Source organism: Crinia signifera, chromosome 3 (assembly GCF_055691185.1).
Source record: "Crinia signifera chromosome 3, ASM5569118v1, whole genome shotgun sequence".
Classification (NCBI taxonomy): domain Eukaryota; kingdom Metazoa; phylum Chordata; class Amphibia; order Anura; family Myobatrachidae; genus Crinia; species Crinia signifera.
This window is the reverse complement of record NC_139219.1, coordinates 94,163,593-94,176,122: the sequence shown is the minus strand read 5'-3', so window position 1 is coordinate 94,176,122 and position 12,530 is coordinate 94,163,593. Positions and strand designations below refer to the sequence as shown.

Genomic DNA, 12,530 nt, shown 5'->3' with positions numbered 1-12,530 from the left:
GAGACATGTCTGTCATGGTGCAATGGTGATATTAATTGTAAACACTAAAATGTTAGGGTATTTCTGAGATCTGTTTAACTATAATCACATTGTTATTAAAGGATTTAAAACAATCAAATGATATCTTACCTCAAACATGTAATTAAGGGTTTAGCAATAATGCTGCGCAAGATTAAATATAATAAAACTTACTGTGTCTGTGTGACAGAGAAAACATTATAAAATGAATTAGACAGGAATAATTAAATAAAACCTACTGTATACGTAATATTTATTTCCTTAATGTTACATACAGAACAAATGTATATGCAAAAACTGAGCTAATAACTGCCTAGAACATATGCTGGGAAATAATGCTGGGTGGGAAAACTGTGAGAGATAGTGAAAATACAACATGGAAATTGATTGGCTGAAAAAGTTTATATACAATTGTTTCCAAGATGTAGGATTATATCTAATTACAGTAAGCATGAGAGTTAGGAATGATGGTGTGGTGTGTGGAGTTGTGCTGTATCAGAGGTCTGTCTCATAACTGGGCTCAGTGCTGTTACAGGGGGTTACTGCTTAGGGTGGGGCTGTCTCTTACAGAGACAGTAAAATAAAGAGACGCAGCTTAAGGAACAGTTTATGAGCTGTTGGAGGCAGTCTCTGCTGCAGCTGCCCACACCTGGGGATACAGACAGATGTCAGAGGCAAAGGTAAAGAAGAATGAGGAAGAGTGCCTAACTCCTGCCATACTGTAGCCCTAACCAGGGCAGCTTTACAGAAGCATCTGGTAACCAGCTAAGCTCACCACCCTATCTGAGGGCTCTGGGTGGATCTAACTGGCTTGGGACATTTACAGAGGAAAGGACCTGGAATTGCACCTATCCCATTCATTTCCCACTGTGATTCCTGCTCCTGAGCCTAACTGCATAACTGACTCAGCCACACACAGGAGCAGGTTTTGCTTTTGCAATCCAAGTGCTGTAATGTGAAACTGAGCTGCACTTGTTCTGAGAGCCAGCAACGAGACAGACAGACAGAGGGAGAGAGAGAGAGAAAGAAAGAGAGATAGATCTCTGGACTGCCACATAGGAACCTGCAGAGAGTCCTCCACAGCTGGACACCTCTGCACTGCAGACTGACCCCGGGCAGAGCCGTGGCCCCGCACCACAGGACACCGCAGCTCCCCAGTATCTGGACACTGCACATGCCTGGCAGAGCGCTGGATGCAGCTGGGGACAGCAGCTGAGCAGCGCACAGGTTACATCGCCTACAGGGAACATGCTGCACAGACACCTCCATACTGCGGACTGAACAGCACACGGGGAATATCCCAGCAATGTAAGTACGGACAGAGAATGTGACTACAGTGACGGGCCATCTGCCACGCTCCAGCTGCGGTGGTACTACAAGAATCAGCAGTTATTCTGGAGCGGCCACAACAGCTGGAGGACAGGTTGCCCAGTGCTGGGACTGAGCAGGTTGTTAGTGTGTGTTAGTGTGTGTTACCACATGTCAGCGAGTGACTTTTGAGAGTATTTTGTTACTTTCTGTGACTTGCTGGGGACTTGTTACCGTACAATGGTATCCTGTACGTACTGTAGATTAGGAGAGGGTGCAGGGATTTTGGCTGGAACGTGAATACCCCTGGAGGTATAAGTAGTAGAACCTGAGAAACTCCTAGGCAGGGCACTGTAGCTGTGTCATACTGTACATGCAAGGGCTTGTGTGTGCTGACTGTGTGTGCTATGTGTTATGTATGCTGTGTGGTGTTTGTGTGTGCTGTTGGTTGTGTATGTTGTGTGTGGTGTTTGTGTGTGAGGTGTCGTATTTAGGGTTTGTGGTGTGTGTGCTCTTTGTGTGCTGTGTTGTGTGTGCTGTGTGTGTTTTGTGTGTGTGTGTGTGTGTGTGTGTGTGTGTGTGTGTGTAGTGTGTGATGTGTGTAGTGTGTGATGTGTGTAGGATGTGTTTTGTAGTGGGATTAAGCAACAAGCGCTTAGGCGCCAAGTAGTAAATGACCCTAAATACACACAACCATAGCTGTCACCCAGGCTGATGTAGATCCAGCAATTCCCAACACTGGGATGGGACAGGAATGACTCTTGGATGCTGATGTGTAGGTTTCATGGATCGCCCTATGCTAATGGCTGCTAGATGACACTCAATGGAAAATTATAATTATTAAACAGACCGGATTAGGCTGCTGTTATATTAATACTTGGCAGGGGAGCTTTAGTATAAAGGCCATTATTCCAACATGATATAGTGACCTGTGTGTTCCTACATTACGTACTGCATGTCAGCTTTAGCTCCCCAGTGCACATGGAACATCTGTATTGTATTGTAGGGCAGCAGCCCAGTCAGTGCACTGTATACTGGGGATTAGTGTATACTGTACTGCAGCTTGTCCAGAGTCTGGAGCTGTCCAGATATTCTCTCACCAGCAGCTTTCATGCAATATTTATGTAATGCTATAGAACACTTTGTTGCAGAACTCAGTGTCCATCAATACTGGCAAGGCTGTTTCCCAAGAGGTTCTGCATCAGCTGTGGAATTTGAAATGCCTGTCACTTATGATTAATATTTGACAGATGAAATAATTCCTTTATAATCACAATTTTAACCCCTTAGGGCTGTTTCACACAGTACGGTTCCTGCCGCACGGTGAAATCCCGTACGGCCAGGGAGCCGCGCCGCACTCAGAATTTTATAATGGCAGGGATGGCCACAGCCCGGCAGCCGTCCCTTCCAGTGGGGGGATCCGGCTGCAGCCGTGCGGCCGGGCCGTGGCCGTCCCGTGTGAATGGACACAATAGTGTCCATTCACAACTGCTGAGTGCGGCACGGCTCCCTGGCCGTACGGGATTTCACCGTGCGGCAGGAACCGTACTGTGTGAAACAGCCCTTAGGGCTGTTTCACACAGTACGGTTCCTGCCGCACGGTGAAATCCCGTACGGTCAGGGAGCCGCGCCGCACTCAGAATTTTATAATGGCAGGGATGGCCACAGCCCGGCAGCCGTCCCTTCCAGTGGGGGGATCCGGCTGCAGCCGTGCGGCCGGGCCGTGGCCGTCCCGTGTGAATGGACACAATAGTGTCCATTCACAACTGCTGAGTGCGGCACGGCTCCCTGGCCGTACGGGATTTCACCGTGCGGCAGGAACCGTACTGTGTGAAACAGCCCTAAAGCACTCATTGGGTCATGTTATCCGTTAGTTATCCATCTGTTGTGCGATCATACAGTAAACTATAGTAACACGTATTACTGGCTGGTCTGACTGGCTCATTGTACGGAGCTTTGAGATAACAGGGGACATGGGACGCCACATGCTGTAGTTACTGAGGGGCAGATTTATTAAGTTCGGTGAAGTGATAATGTGGCTGGTACGTTATCACCGGCCAATCAGTTCCTAACTGTGAAGTTACAGGCTTGGTTTGAAAAATGACAGGTACTGTAGGAACTGATTGGCCGGTGATACAGACCAGACACTTTATCACCTCACCAAGCTTAATAAATCTACCCCTAAATGACTAATCTATTAACACGACACATATTCTCCTTGGCCTAAATCCTTTTCCTATTATATATTGTGTAATGTGTGCATAATACTTTGCAAATGATAGGGATGAAGTACTGTACACTGCAGTTAGTGTTGTGTGACTACTGGTGCAGATGCTTATTGCGCCAGTGCCGCTATTTTTTACACATTATGTAACACGTAATATATTTATATATATATAAATATATATATATATATATATATACTGTGTTATATATATGTGTGTGTGTGTGTGTGTGTGTGTGTGTGTGTGTGTGTGTGTGTGATTTTTATCTTTTAACCTATGAATTTATTTAATAGAAACAAATACAAATAGTCTGCAAGAACTGAATGAAGTTTAGTTGAGCACCAGACCATGTAATTGATAGATGTAGTCAGGTTTGTAATTGGATGATATCCTCATAGTTGTCAAATACAGTAAATCATTTTATTTTGAATCTCTTGAAGTGATCAGTTCTAGTTTATATAACAAGGTGTTATTACAAAACAATAAATTATGCTCAAAAGTAATTATTTCTATTAAGCATGACGAAGGCAACTTATACTATTAACTATTTTATTACTTATTGGTACTAAATAACAAGTTGAATTATTTGTTGTATTTTATAGTTTGCCAGTGAACACATTACTTTTAGGACAACGCTTAGAGATGTTTATGATGCAAAGGTCTGTTGTTTCCTTACTGTCTGCCAAGTTATCCTCCACAAAGCTGACCATTTGATGTCTTATATAAGGTGGCAGCATGTCAACTTTTATCAGCTTATTTGCAATCTTGTATCTTGATAAACATTTCATTGAAAAGTTATCTGTTGTTTACAAAGAGCTTTTGCTAGCATAGTCACTAAAATGTATCTTATATAAACTGTTTAAGATGCCAAAAATCAACTTCGAACACAATGTGCACACACATACCATCTACATTTTTATTGATTATTTCCAGCTGAAGAAAATATTAATGTAAACTACAGTATGTGAAAAAATAAACAAAATTAGTATACTTATTCAGATGATACAGTATTTACTAGCATAGCAGACTCAACATACTAACATACAGCTCTTATTTACATTTGATTTATATTTACCAGGGATTGACACCATGGTGGATAACAAAACTTGTACTGTCTACAGCAACGGTTCTCAAACTGTGGGTCTTGATCCCAAAGTTGGCCCTGAGCTTCTCAGCATGGGGTCGCGACTCCATGTTGCTGACCATCAGGCTGATAACATTTCTAATCTCAGTCAGTGATTCAAGGAGTCTGAAAAAGCTGTTGAATTGTCCCTTACTTTAGACTCTTCACATACTTTTGTGCCTCCACAATGCTACCATATATGTGCTGTCTGCTACTACACATGTGATGTGATGACCTTCTGTAGTAACTTGCTGGGGTCCTGTCATTTTTTTTATTGTCTGATGAGGTCCCAGAGCAAAATACTTTGAGGACCCCTGGTCTACAGTATGCATAGCACTTCATTCCAGTTTATAGAAGGAATAGGTGCAGTGAATTGTTTCACATCTATTATAGAATTTAGTTTGGAGGAAATTTCTTTCATGGAAACCAACTATTGTTAATAGCCTAATTGTCTGTGACTTGTATTGAGTTACTTACCTACCGAAATAGCTTATTTCTCAAACTCTATGGAGTCAATTCAATTAGATGTGTAGCCAATCTCTGCCACAATGGCTGCCTGAACACATTTGATAGGTACAATAGGTACTACTTTGTCCATTTTCCATTACACCTCCACAAGGTCAATTCATTGAGGGTGTAATGTACAGTATAGATTTGTGTGCACATTTGGAGAGGGGGAGATGTATCATGCTTACAGAGAACTCATGGGGAGAATTAATTTAACCGCGATAACATGGTATTTTACAACAATCTGATTTTTCATGCACATCACCAAAAAATGTAGCAAAAAGCAACTTATTGCAGGTTTGCGCACTTTCGTGATTTGCCATATTCAATTGCAGATTCACTAAACAGGGTTCTTGAGATAATTCTTGTAGTCAGAGAAAAGTGTAGGAGAAAGTGGGGAAATCTGCCAGTATCGAAAAAAAAAGCCAAATTCATAAAGCAAAAGAGTACAGAAATTTTAGTGGTCATAATAAAAAAACATTTGGAGTACTTGTATTGGGTCAAATGGCTGTGATATGCATTTTTCTAAAAAGTCAAACAAATAATATAAAGCATGTGCTTTTCATTAAAATAAGTGTTCCAGTTAATTTAAGGTTATACAAATTGGGTATTAGTATATATTTTGGTAATTTTAACTAATAACATGGTAGCCTAAAAATCGTTGTCCCCAATACACCTTGTACCCCATTTCCATCATTTCACATTTTTAACCCCAAAAATTACATGTCATTATTGGGCAATTAAAAATAATTTGAAACTTCAAAGGGCCTAATTATACTGCTTTCAGACAGCATTGGCTGAATAACCTGGCATTTGAAGCGCAGAGTTATTTGACCGTTCGCTGTCAGACCCCCTTTACACAGGAGAACAAATGTCGGGTTTAAAATTAGACCTAGTAATTTGCCAAGTTCCATGGGGTTTTCACCTGTGTGAATGGGTTAACCCGGATCTTAAACTCCGGGTCACTCATTGGCAGGGTTGGAGACCCTTTCACACAGAGAAACAGAGAATTATCGCTAATAATTTATCATGGACATATTGAAAATGGCTTATCATGAGTTGCAATAAAAGCCCCATATGTATCACAGCTAACCAATCAACTTTTGACTATCATATTGCAGGCTATGTTTGAAAAATGGCAGGAGCTGATTGGTGTTGTAAATCGGTGGTGTAGTTGCCCCATGATATGCTCGGGTATATTAACTAAGATGGAAGTTCTAAAAAGATTCTACTTTTTATCTAATTGGCCCCTTCTATAAGATAATAGATAGAATCTGATAGGTTCCTATGGGCAACATACCATCGTCCATAGAACTCCCATCTTTACCCATAGTGTCAGAAAATGATGTATGTCATGTCACATGTGATCGAATTGAGAGCACATGCTACATAAGATGTGTTAAGGACTGAGAAGACCTGCACCCACGCCACTCATCACGTTGGCCACCACCCCGCCTCTGCAGAACCTGCAACCACTGTCATTCACATGAGGGGGAGGTGCCACACCCTCCCATATTGTCCATGCCCCCTCTCATTACCGAGTCCAGAGATGTTTTAGTTCACTTATGCCACATTATCAACATCAAACGTCGATTGTATTTAGACTTCAAGAATGGTGAAAAATGTACCAAAAACAAAAGGTATGGACAGAGCTGTAGCATGTAAGATGAACTACAATAAAGAGGTTATACCCTAACAATATAAAAAGAAAGCTGTCGAGCAACATGATAATATTCAAGTTCATAACTATCACATACAGTACATGTGGCCTAATACAGCAGGTATTGCTTGTGAGAGAAAGAGCAGTTGCCTGCGATGAAAAAGTCGAAGCTCAGATAGAAAAAATAAAGGCCACTTGCAAAATTGGAAAAACTCCTTCAGAACTTCTACCTGCAGTATCTGAATTTCAAATGTACATTACAATAAATTTGTTCAAGTGAACAATGATATGAGCTGGTATAGAGCCTGAATCATATATGTACACAGATCAGACAGCCTCTGCGTCTTTGTACACAGCATCTTTGAGATAATATACTAATGCGGCAAGAGGCAGCTTCTCTGATCCACTGTTGCACCAGAGGATGCAGGCAAGAGTGTAGCTACCATAGATGCAGGGAGTGCATCTGAATGAGGTCCAGACTGCGAGAATCCCATCTTCCATGTCGAAGTTGCTATATACATTGTTCACCAACTTTTGCTTTCTAGAAGCATTGAGACAGGCCCTTTGTTTGCCCTTTGCAGTGGTTACGGCTACAACCCTGGACTCAGGTACTGATTTGAGCATGTCCAGCAAATAGGGCTGACATGCCATGTTTTCTGAATCGCTGCCTCTCCCTCAATGCCAGCAGGATGTAAATCATTCTTGCAGCATTTAGGGCACTGTGAGTTAAATCACAGCTCCTGGTCTATGCATGTGCAGTGCAAGTGCATATCCAAAAACGTGAATTAGGACCTCATATCAGAATCTCTAACAAGATCGTTTATGTCATTTCTGTAGACAGAACCTTTTCATTACAAATCTACTTAGAGTCAAAAATGAATTGTCCAGTGATATAATACATATATCACAATCTAGCAATTTAGTCTTGTCAAGGTTACTTTGCTCTTACATTATAATATTCTTTTTCATTTCTATTCAAATGCTGTCTTTGGGTATTGCATTTGCTTTCATACATAATGATGTTACATTTTGTAACTGAGTAGAAAGAAGCACCTACTGTAGGAGCAGGAAGGTTTGGCTGTTACATGTATTGATGTTGTGTTACTTGCCTCCGCTGTCACTTAGCCCAGAGAAACAACCTACATCAGCGTCCTACCCACAAAGTTTGCATCCCCACTAGGTTTCAGAGGAAACCCAAGATCATCAAGGTCTGGCAGGAGTAACCACTTTGAATGGATTTAGTAATTTAGGTTTGATGAAGTGGTGTTTTGAAGTGCACTATGTTCGGTACTTTTCAGACCACTGCCTGTTGATTTTCTAAGAAGATGTACAAAAGCATGAAATTGTGCTTTAGAAAAATACATAGTCTGAAAATGGCTTGAGTTTAACCCAACATTCACAAGTGTCATCTCAGCTGGCACTGCTAGAGACTGGGGATGTATGACTCCTTTCATGGTTGGTTCACAGTACTAGCCGTGCCACATAAGTCAATAGCAAGTACTGTTTGTTGCTTCTGTATCTATTATATCTTGCGTCATAAGAGCCAATGCCAACCATATTATAGAAAGATGTATTAGCAGCCTAATCTGCTCTGGCGCTTGGCAATACTGTCACATAAGCAAATAAAAGAGGGTTTCATTTCAGGGAGGCTGCATTTCTACACAGTAAAGCAATAGGATGGCTACTTATGTTTGTTACTCTATAACCTTTTTCTATTGAGGAAATACTGTAGGGAACAAAACAAACAAACTGCTGCTTCACTACAATATAGTCAAACCACATGCATTTTGTTGAAGAATCAATTATGTACTTTACTCAAGTACTACTATCAGATTGTGTGCAGGGCCCTCCCTCCCCTCTCTGTCATACCTGCGTGTTTTTCAGAGGCTGGATGCCCTGTTTATGTACAGTATGACTTGTTATAAATGTGAATTATAAAATTGACAATTCTAACAGCTACTGTATATCCATACCCCCGTGTCTGTGCCAGTTAGAGAATAACACCTATATTAACATTAGGTTCAACATTTGAAAATATACAGTACAGTAAACACTCCATAAAATAATCTCTGTCTTCTTAACTCTGTCTGGCAAAGGAATGGGATATTTGTCCATCTTCACCAGCTAATATTGCCCTTACTCCAGTAGACATCACAACTGTCTGCTAACAATGGCCAGTGAGCATTTCTTGCCTTTACATATTTTCACTATTTGGGCCTGATTCATAGATGGGTGCAGTTAGCATCGTCTTTGTACACTGTGGCTGTACGACAGTATGGAAAAGCCGCAGGGGTGTCTTGAGATAAAATATGCTCAATGGCAGCTTCTGTGATTCTCTGATGCATCTGTGGGCACAGCATCAGATCAGCTGAGTGACCATTGGACAACTGAGTAACCCTCAAGCACTGGTATTGAGAATATGAAACATATTACTATGTGTAACAATGACCACAGACAGTGTTGGGGATTAAGTGATAGCCTTAGGAAAGCCCACGTCATACTGATTGTAATTAATCCATTAATATAACTGCCTAACCATAGTGGATTCATATTAGGCTCTGCTAATACCTAATACCTAATATTTGACCAAAGCGTCACAACAAATACAAACACCTAATTAAGTAAGTAAACGTTACAGGGGTCAATTTACTAAAATTTCTAAAAATTAAAAGAGGTGATGTGCCCAAAACAACAATTGCATCCTGGAAAATGATAGACAGATCCGATTGGTTGCACAACAAAGAGAGTGGATTGGCTAATAGAAGCGATCCAATTGGTTGTTATTTGCAATATCACCTCAAAAAAATATGTTGGTCACTGTGGGCCTTATTCTAGTTCACTCTTTCTGACAAAATCCTTCTTAGATGGGCAAAACCATGTGCACTACAGGTGGGGCAGATGTTACTTGTGCAGAGAGAATTAGATTTGGGTGGGGGTTTACTTCAAAGTGAGATCTATATTGCAGTGTAAAAATAAAGCAGCCAGTATTTATCCTGCACAGAAACAAAATAACTCACCCAAATCTAATTCTCTCGGCACAAGCTACATTGCTGCTACCTGCAGTGCACATGGTTTTGTCCATCTAAGAAGGATTTTGTCAGAAAGAGTGAACTAGAATAAGGCCCGGTATTCCTGCTCTGCTATAGAAGTAACACCCTTCTAGCTTGGCAATCTCCTACAGAGTAGTAGAGTAAGAAAGTTCTGCATGGTTATATGCAGTTATTTCATGCTTTATAGTCAGCTCAGCAATATATATTTCCTGACATATTATTGATAATACAAATAGATTTTCAAGGTTTTATTTTAGTAATGAAGTATATTTTGGTCAAAATTGCTTCTGTGGGCTGCGAAAAATATGTGAAAAAAAAATGGAATGGTAATATGTGTTTCTTGTGTCTCCAGTGTTCACCTCTGGTTGGTTAAGAGTTAAAATGATCTCAGAACACATTTATTAAAAGTATGTAACATAGTATCTTCTGGAGTTATAAAATTATTTTGCTCCAAAGCATAACAGATGCGTATCTTGTTGCCTTCGTAAGCAGCGGGTGTAGTACAAATATCACCTTCAGCAATATGAATAGTGTCACAGAAGTGAGCAGATTTGAGTGAGCAATAGGCAGCTGTCAGAATGTTAATACTTCATAAACACTTCATTAAGTAAAGAAGAGACGTCCGATTCTGGTGACTGCCGTATAAATGGTCTCTTTCTTATTCCACAGGACGCCCCTCTTAAATGGAATGTGGTGTAGTCACTGGAAAAGGAAGATGGAGCACATGTTGTATTTTATTGCTGTTTACGTTGCTTGTGTTCAACATACTGGTAAGTAAAATGATATTTACTTCGTAAATGCAAGTTTTGGTTTCTTTATATTAATATTACTATGTAGCTGGAAAATTCATGAAGAACCTGGTTGTTTTGTAAACCAGTATGTGAGGCTCGCAGGGAGAATTTTATGAACAATGGAGATGGCTAATGACTAATACAACAAATCCTGATTGGCTGATTTATGGGAAGTAATACTTTTTTTTAATTGACTTCATTACCTGTTGCATTAGGAATAGTAACATACAGTGCACAGCATTGTTAATGATGATACTTTCAATTACTTTAAAGAGCTTTACAAAACACTTTGTAAAACCATGTCTAAAGTTAAAAATGTTTTCAGAAATGTAGAACTCAATTCAAATAAAATGAACAGCTTTGACCATCTGCAAGAACTTGTATGGAAAATGTTGTTAATAGGATCCATATCCCCTGAATTAAATACTTATTAAAAATGCAAATGAACCTTAACTGCAATGGTCGTATTATTACAGTCATTGGCGAGATATAGATATGTCTCACTCTCGCTGTAAACTTAATTTCATTTGACAAAGTATTATTTTTTGCCTGCTTTTTTTAGCGTCGTATCATGCAGAATGCACGCTGGGTCCTAATACAGAAGGAAAGTGATAGCGGTAGATATTCTGTTATTCCAAGGCTTTATATATGGGTGTGCAAGCAGCGCAAGGTGCTATGGGTAACTCTGTTGTCACCCCCTAGCCTTTGCTTCTGGTGATCTGGATTCCTGGAATGGCACTTGAGAACCTGTATAACTGCACCAGTGATGCCTGAAGCCTCCTTAGGATGCTCAATACAGGCATTCTGCCACCTGTAACAGCTCCCGGGGCATCCTCAGTACTCTCTGAGCAATGCTTATCATCCTATTGCTTGCCAAACCACCCCTTTTGTGTGACTTCATGACATCATGCGCTTAACGGGCTGGGGCAACATAGGGCAGCATAGAGCCCTGATATTGCATTGTGCGAACCAGGAGGTGTAATTTTCAGAATGGTGAATGCTAGCAATATTCTTTAGTGCAAACTGAGGTGTCATTTTCACCTACCAACCTCATTAAATAATAATTAAATTCCTAAAGGGGTATACACATGGGGTGATAAAAGCTCATTTTCTAAGTCTAGAGCGCTTAGAAATTAAGCACAAATTGCTCCATGTGTTTGACGTTTAGCGATGCGCAAACCTGTGCATCGCCATCGCAGGCTCAGATCTTGAAAAAAAGAGAAGAATGCAGCGCACATCTAATAAACTGTACCAGGTAAATCAATTAAATGAACAATTTTAATATGCAAATATAAAATTGGTGGAGTTAATGTTAGATCACTTTTGGCCACCGAATAAAAATAAATATGAATCAACCCTCCGCTTTACTAATACTCTCACCGTAAAAGAGTATGTTATATGGGAGATCCCATTGGTATTCTTGGGATCCCTATGAATTTTTCCTTCACTGTGTCCCATTACTCTCTCTTTTTATATATAACAATATCATATTAACTGAGAATAGGGACCCAGAAGTGTGAAAGGTCAAAATCGGACATAAAGGGGGAAATTTACTAAAGGAAATTTGTAAAAAATAGGTGTATTTGTCTCCAGAAATACACTTATTTTTGACATTTACTATCCCAAAAATAGCACATCAATACGACTACGAATTGCCATATTTTCGGGATAGTAAATGTCAAAAATAAGTGTATTTCTGGATACAAATACACCTATTTTTTTTACAAATTTCCTTTAGTGAATTTCCCCCATAGTATCAACATGTTTTTATTGCATTATTATATTGCTATAAGATCTATAATCTGTCTCCATTGAGGTCTTTTTACAATTATAAAATAAAACCGGTAA

At 40.1% G+C, this 12,530-nt stretch overlaps 1 protein-coding gene across 5 annotated transcripts in view; it reads left to right on the top strand.

Moving 5' to 3' along the window:
* The first annotated feature begins 580 nt into the window (after window positions 1-580).
* Window positions 581-12,530, top strand: part of ADGRG6 (adhesion G protein-coupled receptor G6) — a 171,832-nt gene continuing 159,882 nt past the window's right edge. For 2 of the 5 annotated variants that reach the window (XM_083176215.1, XM_083176216.1), the window contains exons 1-2: window positions 581-1,326; window positions 10,561-10,661. In XM_083176215.1, coding sequence (XP_083032341.1) covers window positions 1,325-1,326; window positions 10,561-10,661 — 103 coding nt within the window. In that variant the 5' untranslated portion in view covers window positions 581-1,324. The remainder of the gene's footprint in view (window positions 1,327-10,560; window positions 10,662-12,530) is intronic. The other 3 variants (XM_083176218.1, XM_083176217.1, XM_083176219.1) reach the window with 2 other exon arrangements.